This window comes from Vanessa cardui, chromosome 6 (genome assembly GCF_905220365.1).
Source record: "Vanessa cardui chromosome 6, ilVanCard2.1, whole genome shotgun sequence".
In the NCBI taxonomy this organism is placed as follows: Eukaryota; Metazoa; Arthropoda; class Insecta; order Lepidoptera; family Nymphalidae; genus Vanessa; species Vanessa cardui.
The window spans coordinates 10,091,993-10,106,908 of NC_061128.1; the positions used below are offsets into that span (position 1 = coordinate 10,091,993).

General features: G+C 31.3%; 1 protein-coding gene across 1 annotated transcript; it reads right to left on the reverse strand.

The window, feature by feature from the left end:
- Positions 1-1,600: 1,600 nt before the first annotated feature.
- On the reverse strand, positions 1,601-14,727 carry LOC124530714 (elongation of very long chain fatty acids protein 7-like). Its single transcript, XM_047104968.1, has 6 exons — positions 14,588-14,727; positions 4,119-4,309; positions 3,774-3,854; positions 3,065-3,227; positions 2,101-2,237; positions 1,601-1,858 (listed from the first exon to the last, which is right to left on the reverse strand). The coding sequence occupies exons 1-6, from the start codon at positions 14,646-14,648 to the stop codon at positions 1,640-1,642; spliced, it is 852 nt and encodes a 283-aa protein (XP_046960924.1). The 5' UTR covers positions 14,649-14,727; the 3' UTR covers positions 1,601-1,639.
- Between the last annotated feature and the right edge of the window lie 189 nt (positions 14,728-14,916).

The following is a 14,916-nucleotide window of genomic DNA, read 5'->3' on the forward strand; positions in this document are numbered from 1 at the left end:
CATGGGTAATGAGGACATCATTTTTGTGGAAGCATGTTGTAGTTACAATCAACCAATGCCAGGGTCATCGTTGACGAACTTTCCGTATTGAAAAAGCACAATGATCATTGAAATTCTTTTAATCTCACATGCACGAATTGCAAAGTAACAATTACCCGTTAATTGATAAAACACCAGCTGAGGAACACGTGCGCTGATACAATGCAATAGCTATAATGCTAGAAAGTCGTTGCAATCTTTAAATATTCATTGTTGTACATTTTACACACTTATATAATAAGGTTGATTTTTTTATATCGGTTTAATTCAAAATCTGAACGTTCTATTGATTAGCAACTTTCATTTATATATATACTTTCAACACGGATATAGGATATAAAGTAGTAGCATGCTTTGGATGTACACAAATAAATTTAGATCAAGGTATAAAAAATCATCAATCAGGTCAATGTTTAAATTTCATTGATTAAAAATATTCTTATACCTATTTTGCATATAATCTTAATACGAATATATTAAATTAATAAATATATTGTTTTTTATTTTTATGTACGGAATCTATAACCTTATATATTTGTATTCATTTAAAATCATCGAAAAAAATGTCATTGTATTTCGTCAGAGTACACACGAGTGTGGGCAAGGTCTTAATACATTTCAATTGTAAAATGAATGATTGCATGGAAATATTAAATAATAAATAAAAAGTATGGATCCCCAGTTTGTCGAATGATGGAATGTTCCATCGAGTGGAATAGTTAAGTATTAATGTATACTCGAAACATAGTGTGTGTATTTCTAAAATCAAAATTTTGGGCTTTGTGCTGTATGTTCATGCATTATCTATCCTAAAACGCAAAATATCAAAAAATACTTTTAGCTAATAATTTACTCACATAAATTTTGACATAATTATATAATGATGCTAAGTGGAGTAAATCTGAATAGAGGCGACCCTTGCCTTTAAAAGCTGTTACAAACTGTTGGATTCACTGGACACAGCTGTTCCGTCCCTGCGGCAGCACTAACTCAGCGTACCGCGATTCCTCTCAACCCAGCGACCAAGTTGGAGTGGATCACCTCCACTATCACCATGTCTGCTAAAATATATCTCAAATCCTCCCACCTCCTTCATCATCGAGGCTAGGTGTGATAGAGCTCTGTCTTGATCCTCCACCGACCCGGAGTTCACAATATTGTACGGTAGTCTCATATCGTTTTCAGCGCCATGACAAAGATTACATATATATTCTTCATCCTTTCAGGGAGATTAATGAACTCTTAAATTGAGGTAATTAAAATAAATCGATTCATTTACGAAGTAATTAAAAAATGCTGCTTAAATCATATTATTTTTAAAATGTCCCCGAATTGGCAAGGGAATAGGAGAAAAAATCGATCATGACAAATTAAGGTGCAATTTGAAAACTGGTATTCATTCAGAAAAAAACCACAAACAATCATCGTTTGCTTACTACGATAAAAATAAAATTAATGTCGAATTAGTTGATCTGGCTGCGATTATAGCTTTACAAAATGCAGGCAAATGTTACAGGAATAATATTGGAACATCATGCTAATTTAAAATAAAAATCCTTCGAAATATAGATTATTTTAATTAAGATCATATAATTTCTTATTAATGCGTTTTATTATTAGCTGCCTTGTTTATTCCGCTTGATACATTTCTTATGTTTTTATCGTTCTTGGCCTTAATATAGCTGTTATAGTAAAAGTTTCCAAACATATTAAGGAACAGAATTGCATAGAATATAGTAAATAATTTGAAAATAACGGGGTAGGAACACGAGTAGAATAAACTGTTAACACTGTGAATTAAAACGATTGCGAACTGTACCTGAAATAAATAAAAAAAAGATGAATATTACGATTTTTTCTTGAAAATAATTTTAGTAGTTGAATTGGAAAAATCAATTAAATATCTCATTCAGTTAACGAAATCTCTCCATTATTCTCCAAAGATAGAAAATTAATCCAATTCGATTTGATAAATTATTGTTAAATAATATATTTAATTAATTGATTATAAATATAACAGTACTATAATGTACTCAAATTTTAATATGGCACTTGATTTACCAATTGCATCATAGTCAAATATTTCTTCCACCAGAGGTATTTCTTGTACTCATCTCCTAGGCCAGCTAGTAGATAGTAGGTATACATAACAGCATGCACCAGAGAATTGATGTATCCTATGATGACACCCTGTCCTCCTGTAATGTTAAAAAAAAGAATAAGTAATTGGGGATATTAAAAATTGGGAAATAAATTTACTAATTAAATTGAGTTGATTCCTGAGCTTAACGAAAAATATACCAAAAATACGTGTAACATAAGCTCAAAATGTTGAGCACAAGCAGAAAACAAGTAACTGATGATTTTCTTGACGATATTTAAATTTGAGAATTGCGTTACACTCACTCAATTTATTGATACACAAATGTTTGAAAAGCGCTTTTTGTGTGTTACAGTTTTATTCTACAAAACAGGATATAAATCAATTAAATAAATTTTTAGAATGTTGTTAGAATGTTGGCAAGCTTACACAGGCTGTAGATTTTTAACCTTTACGAAGTAGGTATAACATATTTATAATGATAATGATTCAATCAAAAAGAAAAATATAATTTTTAAAGTTAAGCTATTCTGAATTTTCGTTTTCATTGATCTTAATTTAAAAATACATGGCACTGGTACTGATCCAGAATGTTTTTTTGTTTTTCAAAAAGCTAAACCTATTTAAGGAATTTTATTACCTTTTACAAAAAGGGTTAGAATTACAAGTGTTCTCTTCTTTTAATATAAAACACAACATCACAAATACCTTAAACGTAAATATGTAGGTCATTAATATGTAATTTAATATAAAAGGGACTTAAAATTGATCCTTGTGGAACACTTATTTTTTAGTAAAAATTAATTGACTATTTTTCCCTTAAATTAATATCTTCTCTAGGTAAAGCCATAGAGCTCAATGTATTAAACATGAAGCTATACAATAATTAGAGTAGTAGTATATAATAATTTAACATTTTTATACCTGGGACAAATGTCACACCGACCCAAGTTATAATGGGCATGATTGTGTGATGATGGACGTGAAGTGCAGTAATCTGTCGGTTTGATTTTCGAAGCACGAAAAATACCGTGTCCATGAGATCGATTAATTTCACGAAGTAATACAACCACACCGCTTTTGCTATCTGAAATAATATCAAGGGTAATTAATATTTTTAATATAATTTTACGAAAAAAAATAATTAATCAATATATCGACAAAATTTGAATTAAATTGTGGTCTATATGCCCATTGCCTGTATTATAATTGATTTTGAAGAAGTGTATACGTATTTAGATTTTGATGAGATGATGAATCAGGATTCATGCTATGTTTTTAAATTATGATTTGACAAAATGTAAATTTAAAGTTACCTACTGTATAAACAGATTGTATGGATAACTACCAAAAATTTAGTAACTGCTTTTTTGTGACACTTTAATTACACCTTGTTATCTTATATCTTATATTAAATTTTCCACAGTTCCACTTCTAAGAAAAAACTTGGATTAAGAAAATCCATCTTAAGCCAAGTGTTTATATATGACTTTGTTTTCTTTTTTTTGTCCATTTAATCTCCTGGTATTAACTCGTCTCTTGACTTAAAATGTAAAGTCAAATTATTGACTTATATTCAGGTACAATATTAATTAATATATTATTATCAACTAAAAATCTGTTAAATATTTACCCTTGCTGAGGACGGTGATTTTACGTCATCTAAACCTTGGCAGCAAAAGTTGAAATCTGTGAAAAATAAGTAAATCGTTCCCTGTAACAATAAAATATGTATATATTAATGGAGGTATACAACTACTGTTACATGTAACTCAAAGCAAAGTAACTTTAAAATATCGCATATAAGAATATAAAATTTTGCCAAGAAAAAGAAAATTAAGTCTTTATTATTATATAATATATTAGACAGTTATTGCAAAGGCTATAAGATTACAATGTTTTCTATAGTAATTAAAGTTACAGTATCTTATTTGCCACTGACCTTAAATTGTTATATTATAAGTAAGTAAATCCTTACCTCGTAAAATAAATAGAGACTTATGAAGATTTGGAATACGTTGTATACGTTGATAACGGTCTTTAATTGATATGGCTTTCTATCTTTCATGTACCAGGGGCCCAGACGTAAGCAGAAGAACAGATAGCATGCTAGTAATACGATTAGCTTCTGCGGGTTACCAGTCATTAAATAATCTTTGATTTCTGGAACTGAAAATAAAAAAAAAAAATTAATTTCATTATGTAGTAGTATCGATTACGTAATACAATGTTGAAAGTAGATCAAATATAAATTTAATATAAATTATTAATGTTTTTGTTTTCTACAAAAACATTATTAATTTATAGAATATTTAAATAAATTATGATTAACAGAATTTGTTCATTTACGACATCACATGAGAAACTTCTAAAATTCTCAGTATTTCTTTGATATGCTGTCTATGTATTACATACAAAACCTTCCTCCGCATCACTCTATCTATTAAAAAAAACTCAGGATCAATATCAGTTGCGTAATTTTAAAGATCTAAGCATACATAGGGACAAAGAGCGGTTGGCAAATTGGGTTTATACTATATATTGATGCATAGCGGTCAAATATACGCACTATTTAGGGATACGTACAAGAGAGGGAGGAATAGCTGACACTCATAATAATAAACGCAAAAGTGTTTGTTTATTATTAGTTGAATTATAAGTTAAAAATGCTTTTACCAATAGTATCACTACATAGTATATAAATAAAAATTTTAACAAAACGAAAAACCGACTTCAAACAAAACAATATTTTAAAACAAATTAATATGCACTAAAAAGTTATAAAAATAATTGTGTATTCAACATATTTTTTAGAGTCCTCCTAAGTAAAATGAAATGAAAAATATTAGACTACTTAAAAGTCGATTTACGATTATATAATGTAGTTATAGTTACATTTGTATTATTATATTTGGAGTTGGTGTCAGCCAAGAAAACCCTACAGTATATCTATCAAAAATAAATACGAGAATACTTTAAAATATATGTATGTGTTTTACATCACTCTTTTTTGGGGCAATGTATACGTTTTTACAACAGGATCCCAGAAAACGTTCAACAATATTCAATTATAAAATTCAAAAGAATCGTTAAAGAGCGTTTGTGTGCTAAAGGATATTACAGCACTAATGACTTTCTAGTTGACTGCACACCTTGGGAATGAGATGATCGCCTCCAGGCTGTTTCAAATAACAAGAATATGTTTATTGTTGTAAATTATAAATTGACATTATAAAAAAAAAAAAAATCCCGCTGAGTTTCTTTCGCCGGTTCTTCTCAGGTCTGAGGTATTATATTCCGAACCGGTGGTAGATTATCGACAATCAATAAGAAAGTGTAAACACTTCTATCTTGAATAAAGGTTTTTGACTTTGACTTTGACTTTGTCCCTATGTCCCTTTGCAAGCTTAAATCTTTAAAATAACGCAACGGATTTTGATGCGGTTTTTTTAAAAGATTGAGTGATTCTATAGAGAGGTTTTTGTATATAATACATGGATAGGAAAGAAACACTAATAATTTTAGAAGTTTGGAATGTGATGTCGTAAATAAAGAAATTCTGTAGTATATTTAGTACAGGTATTGCACCCCTGCGAAGCCCTTGTGGGTCGCTTGTAATAATATAATTTTATTGTATGGAAATTGAAGCCTTAAAACCTTCATAAAATCTATTCTTAACCTCTTTAACATAGGTCGAAAGTATATGACTGTGAGAAATTCAGAATAATTTCTAATATAATGATCCAATATAATGAAATTGAAAGTTTACCAATTATTGTCGATGCGCTACATGCGAAGCAATGACAAAATCTCAGTATTATTCAGACCTAATTTACCGGCGTGTACGATACATAATATATTCTAGGTTTTCAATAAAAGACTACACGAATGCAAATTAATAAGGTTGTTAAAAGGTTAATAAGATACAACGACTTAAAAATTAACGAAAACTTAACAAATAGCCGTGTGTTCCTGAAGAAACGATTCCTAAAAAAGATAAATAACAAAGTCGTAGAAATGAAACGTTACGTTGCGTAACTTTATTACTTAGGATAAGTGCTATAGTTGGGAGGCGAATAGGGGAATTTTCGGCAATACTCGAGCGTTGGAGTTCAAGATATCAGAGATACCTTAGACCTAATAGAACAACCTTGTAAAGTAATTAGTAATTAGGGCTATATGTGACGTGATGTGACGTGATGAGTGACGCGCGCCAAGATAGACGATCAGATTAGCAAAAAAAAATCGATAGCCTGAAAAACTCGAGCGCGTCAGATTAAGAAATTGGGGGTTGATTTTAGTGTTTAAAGACTAAATTCAACTAATTTGACGATAAGTCCTTGACAAAAAAAGTAGTTAGTAAAAATACAAAATCTGTCGGTTTTTGCGTGACCGGAAGGGTGGAGGAGCCATTTCGTTTTCCTAAGAACGCGTTGTGGCATATAAGTCGCGAAGGATACATTTTACAAAAAAAAAAGTTTAATTAAAGAAAAATTTTTAAAAATTTTATTTTACACAAAAAATGTCTCTTTACTTTTTTATCCAAAGTTAAAACTTTTTGACTTGAAGCATCATAAAAACTCAAACTCCCGGTTTTTTGAGTATATCTCGAAAAATGAGGGTGTTAAAAAAAATTAAATGAAATAACGATGATTAAATTATGTGATTTTTATTATATCTCATTTTTTTTTCTAAAGCTTCTCGACAATTTTCGTGGACTAAAAGTTATGCGTATCTATATACAAAAGTATTATTAACATGTATAGTTTCATGTACGTTTCATCTACATTTACGTTGGTTGCATCTATCGCTTTATTGTCATGAAATTCCCCGTTTTATCAAGGAAAGAGAAAGGAAAAAAAGAACCCATCAACATTTTTGTCAGATTAAAAAAAATATGTTTTCAGAATACCGAGATAAACCTCCCCAATGTAAATCTGACGCGCTCGAGTATTTGAGTATGTCAAAAAATCTTTTATTTTTTTTCATTTTCAAAAATTCATCGTAACTAATCGTCATGCCGAAATCGTCAGTTTTTTAACGGGAGCTTCCTTGGGGCCTACTTAACACCCGTTCCGAAAATCTGACGCGCTCGAGTAAATTATTTTTTTGCATTTTTGACTACTTTATATGCCTTACCTCCACCACATAAACCGGCAGATTAGTATACCGTTGATATCGGAGGCACTTGGGGCATACGTAGTATATCTGAATCCCCGAAGTTATTTTATTTTTTAACATTTTTGAAAAACCGTACACGCCATACCCACCGCTAAAATGGTTTTTGCCATGCGAAGTTTTTTTTCGAAATTTTTTTTTAATTCATTACGGACAACGTAAATTTCCTACTCCTGTGACGACATGAATAGGAGCATCTTCCATCCCGCTGCTCCAATGAGGGTTGGTGGAATACATATGTGGCAGAATTTCTATTACATTACACATGCAGGTTTCTTCAAAATGTTTTTCTTCACCGCCGAGCATGAGATGAATTATAAACACAAATTAAGCACAGGAATATTCAGTTGTGCATGCCTGGTTTTGAACCCGCAATCATCGGGTACTATACTTAAATATTTCATGTTTAATTCTATAAATTAATACTCTTAACGGAGGGCGCCACCAGTGCGAACGTTAAGAGTAGCTCCGTCAATTTTTGTTGTGATAAATAGTTTTAACCACCAAATGCAAGTGAGGATTAATAATCTAGCAAGACAAATGCATAGTACCTGCGAGTGAAATGAAGAACTAACTTATTCGAGACGTAAAAGTGCAAAAAAAAAAAAAAAAAAAAAAAAAAAAAAAAGTGTGAAACAATCGTGATCTAAATTGTGTTTATTTTCATGAAATTGATACCGCCCGTGAAGACAAAAGACTTGGACGTTGATGAAAGTAGCCAAAGTGAATAAATAAGCAATTTCCAAGGCAAGAAAACCATGAAGACAAGTTTTTGTATTCTTACATAACATGTAAATTTGCAAATCATCACTCATTCTGCGGTACTATTTACTAAAAGCAGGAAAAGCGCCATCTATTGGTGAATAACGACTTCACAACAAGGTCCAAGTCGCAAGCGCATTCGGGACCTCGAGGTCATCGTGTTTCCACTACTACACGACAGGTGGAGCTATATTAAAATTGTGCATTAAACATTAAAACTTTTTATCAACCATCGAATATATACAATGGAAAATATTACAAAAATATTACAAAGCATTCAAAAAGACTTACAACAGCAGAAAACTGACATGAAGAATATGCAGGAAACTATCACAACATCAATAAATGAAAACATCAATTTACAGTTCCAAAAATTAGATAAAAGATTTGAGAATCTAGAAAAAAAAGTTGAAGAACAAGAGAAGTACATAGATATAATAGACAACAAACTAAGGAAGAAAAATTTAATATTTTTTGGTCTCGAAGAAAAAGAAAAATCATATCAAGAGTTGGAAGACGCTATTTTAGATGTTACAAACAACCTTTTAACAACTTCTTGTAAAAGATGGGAAATCGAAAGCGTAACACGCATAGGAAAGAAAGGACATAACCCCCGGCCAGTCATAGTTACGTTTAGCACGCTCGGGAAAAAAATTCAAGTTCTGAAGAGTAAAAAATATCTAAAAGAGCTCAACTGTGGATACTATATCAAGGAAGACTTTCCACCAAAATTAGTACAAAAAAGGAAAGAACTGCAAGAAATAGTCAACATAGAGAGAAAAAAAGGAATCAATGCTGTACTGCGCTTCGATAGAATCATTTATCCGAAACAGAAAGAGAATAAAGACCGCTCCAACTCGAATAACAAGAGAAACCAATCACAATCACCTGAGTACATAGCTGTTGGGTCTAAAAACGAAGACGAAATTTTAAACAAAACCCCCAAACACCCTCCTAAGAAAAATAAACATGACATAAGAAGCTTTGTAAATCGCAACAACAACAACAACAAGGAATAGCAATCAAAAAGGTCCCCTCTGATTCTCCCAAGCCGGTTGGTCACCGTGGGAGAAAATGACCGCAACCCTCCAGATATAACTAAGCAATTAAAAATCAACTCATATGAAAAACGCTGTCAAGATATTTATATTTGCTCATACAACGTGAGATCTCTCAGAGATGAGTCGCGTATGATTGAACTAGAGTCTGCTCTTAAAAAAGTAAAATGGGACGTAATTGGTATATCAGAAATAAGAAAGGAAGGATATGGAATTGAAGAGAGAGACTGGTGTATCTTTTACTATTTTGGTCAGACAAAAGGGCATAGAGGAGTTGGATTTTTAGTAAAAAAAGCACATAAAAGAAATATACAGAAATTCAGTGGATTTTCGGACAGAGTAGCTTTGCTCAATATTAGCATTCATAAAACAGAACTATCAGTAATACAAGTATACGCCCCTACTGAAAGTTCGTCTGAAGAAAACCTAGAACTTTTCTATTCTGATGTAAAAAAAGCAATGGAAAATTCAGGACAGAACATAATCATTATAGGCGACTTCAACGCCAAAATAGGTATCCCTAAAGTACCTATAGAACCTATAATCGGACCCTATGGCCTAGGTACCGGCAACGAACGAGGAGAAAGACTAACTGAATTCTGTTTAGAAGAGGAAATGGTCATACTGAACACTTTATACAAGAAAAAACTTAGCCAAAGATGGACATGGATGTCACCTAATAATACAACTAAAAACGAGATCGACTATCTGTTAACAAACTCAAGAGATTATTTTATTAATTTCGAGGTGCTAAGAAAAATTTCATTTCCTTCAGACCACAGATTAATAAGAGGTACATTAAGGATAAAAAACTACAAAAAATGTCGCAAAAAGTTCTCACAACATAACTCTTTGCTGAGAACAGAAAAAGAACAACTAAGATTTTTGGATACCTTGAAAAAAGCCCTTGAAGGCAAATCCTACAAAAATATGTCTACTCAGTGTTTGTATGACTACTTAGAAATAAGCATCATAGAGAGCCTGAAACAAGCAAGATCTAATGAGAAATTAAAAAAGTGCTTTAATTTATCAAAGGAAACTAGAGATTTAATTAAGAAAAGGCATACATTACAACTAAAAAATAATAAAAGCAAAGAAGAAAAAATTGAGCTAAAAAGTCTGTACAAAACTATCACTAAGGTTATTTATAAAGAATACGAAAATTACAAGCTAGATATCTATGAAAGTTGGTTACATAGAACAGGTAGTATAAAATCGGCGAATAAGTCACTACGTCAGTGTAAAATGTGGATACCAAAGATTAATACCTCGGAAGGCAGTTCGGAGAACAGAAAGGACTTAGTTTTGTTGGCCACAAATTTTTACAGAGAACTCTATAGAAAGAGACCCTCTAAAGATGTATCAATAAACAGAATTTCTAAAGAACTGAATGTTGAAGCCGAAGTGAAAGACTTCTCCTTAACGGAAATTGTATGGGGTATCAGAAACCTAAATAATCGAAAAAGCCCAGGCCCGGATTCTATTATTAATGAAGCACTGAAAATAGGCGAAAAAATTATTTCCGCCTTAATTACCATACTATTCAACAGAATCCTGAAAGAACGGAAAGTGCCAGAGCAATGGACGGTATCTGAAATCATACTTATTTACAAGAAAGGAGATCCATCAGAAGTCTCCAATTACAGACCGATTAGTCTCATGGCTAGTTTGTATAAATTGTTCTCCCAATGTCTGCTGAAAAGAATTGGAACAAATATAGATGCGAAACAACCCATAGAGCAAGCCGGTTTTAGGACTAAATACTCTACAATAGACCACATTCACGTTCTCAGCCAAGTGATAGAAAAATTTAAAGAATTTAATTCCCCACTCTACATAGCCTTCGTGGACTACCGAAAAGCCTTTGACTCTATCTCACATGCGTCCATCAAAGAAGCTCTAGAATACCACGAAGTAGAGACAACGTACATAGACATCATTAGCAACATATACGAGAACTGCAAAAGTAAAGTCAGACTGGAGAGAACCGGACCAACTTTCAAAATAGAACGCGGCGTCCGCCAGGGAGATCCTTTGTCACCGAAAATTTTCATAGCTGTTTTAGAACTCATTCTTAAAGATTCAAGTTGGAGCAACAAAGGTATAAAAATAGACGACAAATACTTGAGCCATCTGCGATTTGCGGACGATATTGCATTACTAGCTAGCACCGCTGAAGAACTAAATGACATGCTAACAACCCTACATTTACAAAGCATTAAAGTCGGACTGGAAATAAATTTTGACAAAACAAAAATAATGACTAACAATACCTTAACACCTATTAAAATTAACGGCAAAAATGTAGATTATGTCAATGACTACATATACCTGGGCAAGCAACTGTCCTTTAGAGAGACAGACAAGGAAGAGGTGGAGAGAAGGATTGCATCAGCATGGAAACGTTACTGGTCCTTGAAACACATTCTGAAATCTAAGTTGTCCACCAAACTCAAAAAGAAAGTACTAGATTCTTGTGTACTACCCTGCCTCACATATGGCTGCCAAACATGGTGTCTAACAGAAAAAACGGCTAGCAAAATTTCAGTCTGTCAAAGAGCGATGGAAAGAAGTATACTGAACCTTAAGCTTTCGGATAAGGTAAAGAACACTGAAATTCGCAAACGAACACAGGTCTCAGACGCAATAACCCATGTTAGAAAGCTGAAATGGAAATGGGCGGGCCACCTGTCTCGTTATGAGGATGGCAGATGGACAAAGAGAATAACCAAGTGGAGAGGTCCCAGTACGGGCAAGCGACGTGTGGGCCGCCCGCTCAAGCGCTGGGCGGATGACATACGAGCTGTCGCTGGAGAGAGCTGGATGAAGGTAGCTCAAGAAAGAGAAAAATGGTCTAGTCTGGAGGAGGCCTTTACCCGCACGGGAGTTCCCTTTAAATGAGTGTAATTTAGTGTAATTTTATTATAAGTTAACTTAATATATAAATAAACATGAAACATTTTATTAACTTAAAATTGTGTAGTGCATGTTGGAATAAACTAAATAAATTTAATAGAATAATAATATAAACAATTAAATGTATTTTTTTAAATTAATCATTTTATAATTTACAACTGTGTAATGCATGTTTGAATATTTGAATATTATATTACACTAATTGATACAATAATAGTGCTATAATCAATTGAATTATATTATATTGTTAAATGAAATGTATTATTAACTAAGGGAATGAAATAAAAGGCTTATTATTATTATTATTATAATACTCTTAACCCTTATCGCGGCAAAAAATTTTTTTTAAAGAAAAGCAAAAACAAATTGTTTCGGTGGTTTCTTTGGGCTATAAAAAACATCAAAAAAATAAATAAAAAAATCATGATGTGGAAATTTTGGAAAAACAATATGTATACTATAATATACATTGCTACACTTACTGTGATAAGCGCATTTTTGGGTCTGTATATTATACTATACATTGCTTTATTTTGGCTGAGTTTGAATTCAACTGCTTTTAACATTCACCAAAAAATAAACGGCATAATATTAAATAAAAATACATATATTACTGGTAATAAAAGTATTTAATTTAAAAAAAATATATTTCTTGAATAAAAACCATACCTAATTAAAACCCTAAAAAATATTTTATTATAAAAACATACACATAGAGTGTTGTGGTGCTTGTGGTGATACTCTAAAAAACAATTTAGATTTTTCAAAGTTTATTATACAAAATTGAACCTTACACGCCCCTACACTTGGCCATGATGACATTTATCGAAAAAAATCTAGTATTTCTTCTCTTGTAACTTTTATGGATCTTCCAGTACTTTGTATGTCTATTTAAATTAGTGTGATTTATATGGATATCTACTAAGTTTTCTGTAAAAAATCTATAAAATTTAACTAAAGGAGACCAATTAGATGGTACTTTTTCCAAAAATATATTTTTGTTTTTGGTTTTGCTATTTCTGCCTTGTTATTGAAATGCGCTTTTTGCCAACGAAAGCTAAATTGATTTTTCTAGTACTGTAAAGAGGGTAAGGATGAAATTGAAGGTACTGCGTCATAATTACTCTCTGATGGATTAGGAAACACCTGTTTAAGAATGGAACTTCAGTTGTTTCAGCATAAATGTCATCTGTATGCGTTCCGTCATCATCAAAACTTTGTAGAGTTTTTAACCTTTCGTAGCTGGAATTTATCGAGGCTGCTTCGGAACTTTCTCCCTTATCCAATCATTCCAGCTTCATCACCGCTACTTGCCCCATCACTAGAGTCAGAGTCTGCATTCTTTTCAGGCACTATGGATAAAATCCGCCTAGCTCTTTCACTCATAGCAGTCTAAAACCAAAGCAAAAGAAACATGCAAAACAACCATCCCAACCATCATGTTAGTAAAGCAATAGTGTTATAGATAGGTAAATACTTTATTATTGGTCTCATAATGAAGAAAATTATTCATGCAGTATTAATAAATAATAGGTAACACAAAATAATAATAATAATTATAGTATTTTTATGGGAATCGAGCCCAAAACCTCGTGAGTGTCTCAGTAGACGATTTCTAAAAACACCTGGGTAGGTTCTTTTTAAATTATAATAAAATTGATTCAGTAGTTCAAATAGAAAAGAAGATTTCAAGTATCTTAAATTTATTTAAAAGTTTATTTAGTTTAGATTAAAATAATATTGATCCCGTGTGTTAGCAATGTATATTATTCTATACACATCGAATTAAAGGTAAATTACTCCTATTGTGGCATTGTATAGTATAATATACGTTGGTAAAAAATACGACAAAATCATACTAATTCGTATAGCGACAACAGCAATTTTATAAAAATATATAAGTACAGACATTAGAGAATGTTTATTTTATAAAATACATACACATTAAGGCGCTTAATAATAAAAATAAAATAAAACTTACCTTGGATAAAAAATAACGGTTCATCTTGACAGTTATTTTTCAAATTTGATTTAACATTATTACAGATAACGTAATATTTTTATTTTTTAAGTGTAAAGAAACGTCTAGAAATGTCAATTGTTCAATAAAACTATGTTAAAATATATTTGTTATAATTGTATATTTTTGTGAAGTTATATGTATAGTATACTATACAAAATAAAGATAAGGGTTAATTATACTTAACAAAAATTAATTCACGTCATACAGATATAAGGATTTAAGGTAGGATATTTCAACTTTAGACAAAATTAACGTCACTTTACTAATTTCAATGGGTTCTTAATTTTTAAGCACTCAAAATATTATAATAGATAAAATTGGTATAAAAATCAAAACCAAAAGCTTATTCTTTACCATAGTCTACATAGCATATTTATGGTTGGGACTCACGCTTCTATATAGTGTTTAATATGTGTTGCAGAACTCACTATGTTATGTATAATATAAAATAGATTAGATATATGAATAGATTTGGTGAAAAAAAATAAAAGAAATTGTTAAGGTACTTACCGACTGGGTTTTCCACATAATGATATAATTTTTCGTACAAAGACACATCTGTGGTCGCCATTTTGTAGCGTATAAATTTTGAAAGTTGATTTTAACAACCTGTTATTTTATAACAATTGAATCAATCCATGACTTCGACGGGAATTCATTTGAATATGTAAACTGAACGTTTTCGTAGATATATATTTTTTACTAGGAATCCGCAGGCAATAGAAAAATCCAAAGTGACTGTGTAAAAAGTGAAATCTAGTGGGAGTGACTAAGTGAGTTCATAATCTTCTTTTAATTTCTTAATGACATTCAACTTATCGCAGATACTGTAATATAAT

Bases quoted from the DNA above. Each gene is read 5' to 3' on its own strand.
- LOC124530714 (XM_047104968.1), bottom strand. From the start codon at position 14,648: ATGGCGACCACAGATGTGTCTTTGTACGAAAAATTATATCATTATGTG. The intron at 4,310-14,587 runs GTAAGTACCTTA...TTTTATTTTCAG, and splicing joins TTATGTGGAAAACCCAGTCG to TTCCAGAAATCAAAGATTAT. The intron at 3,855-4,118 runs GTAAGGATTTAC...TTATTGTTACAG, and splicing joins GTCTCTATTTATTTTACGAG to GGAACGATTTACTTATTTTT.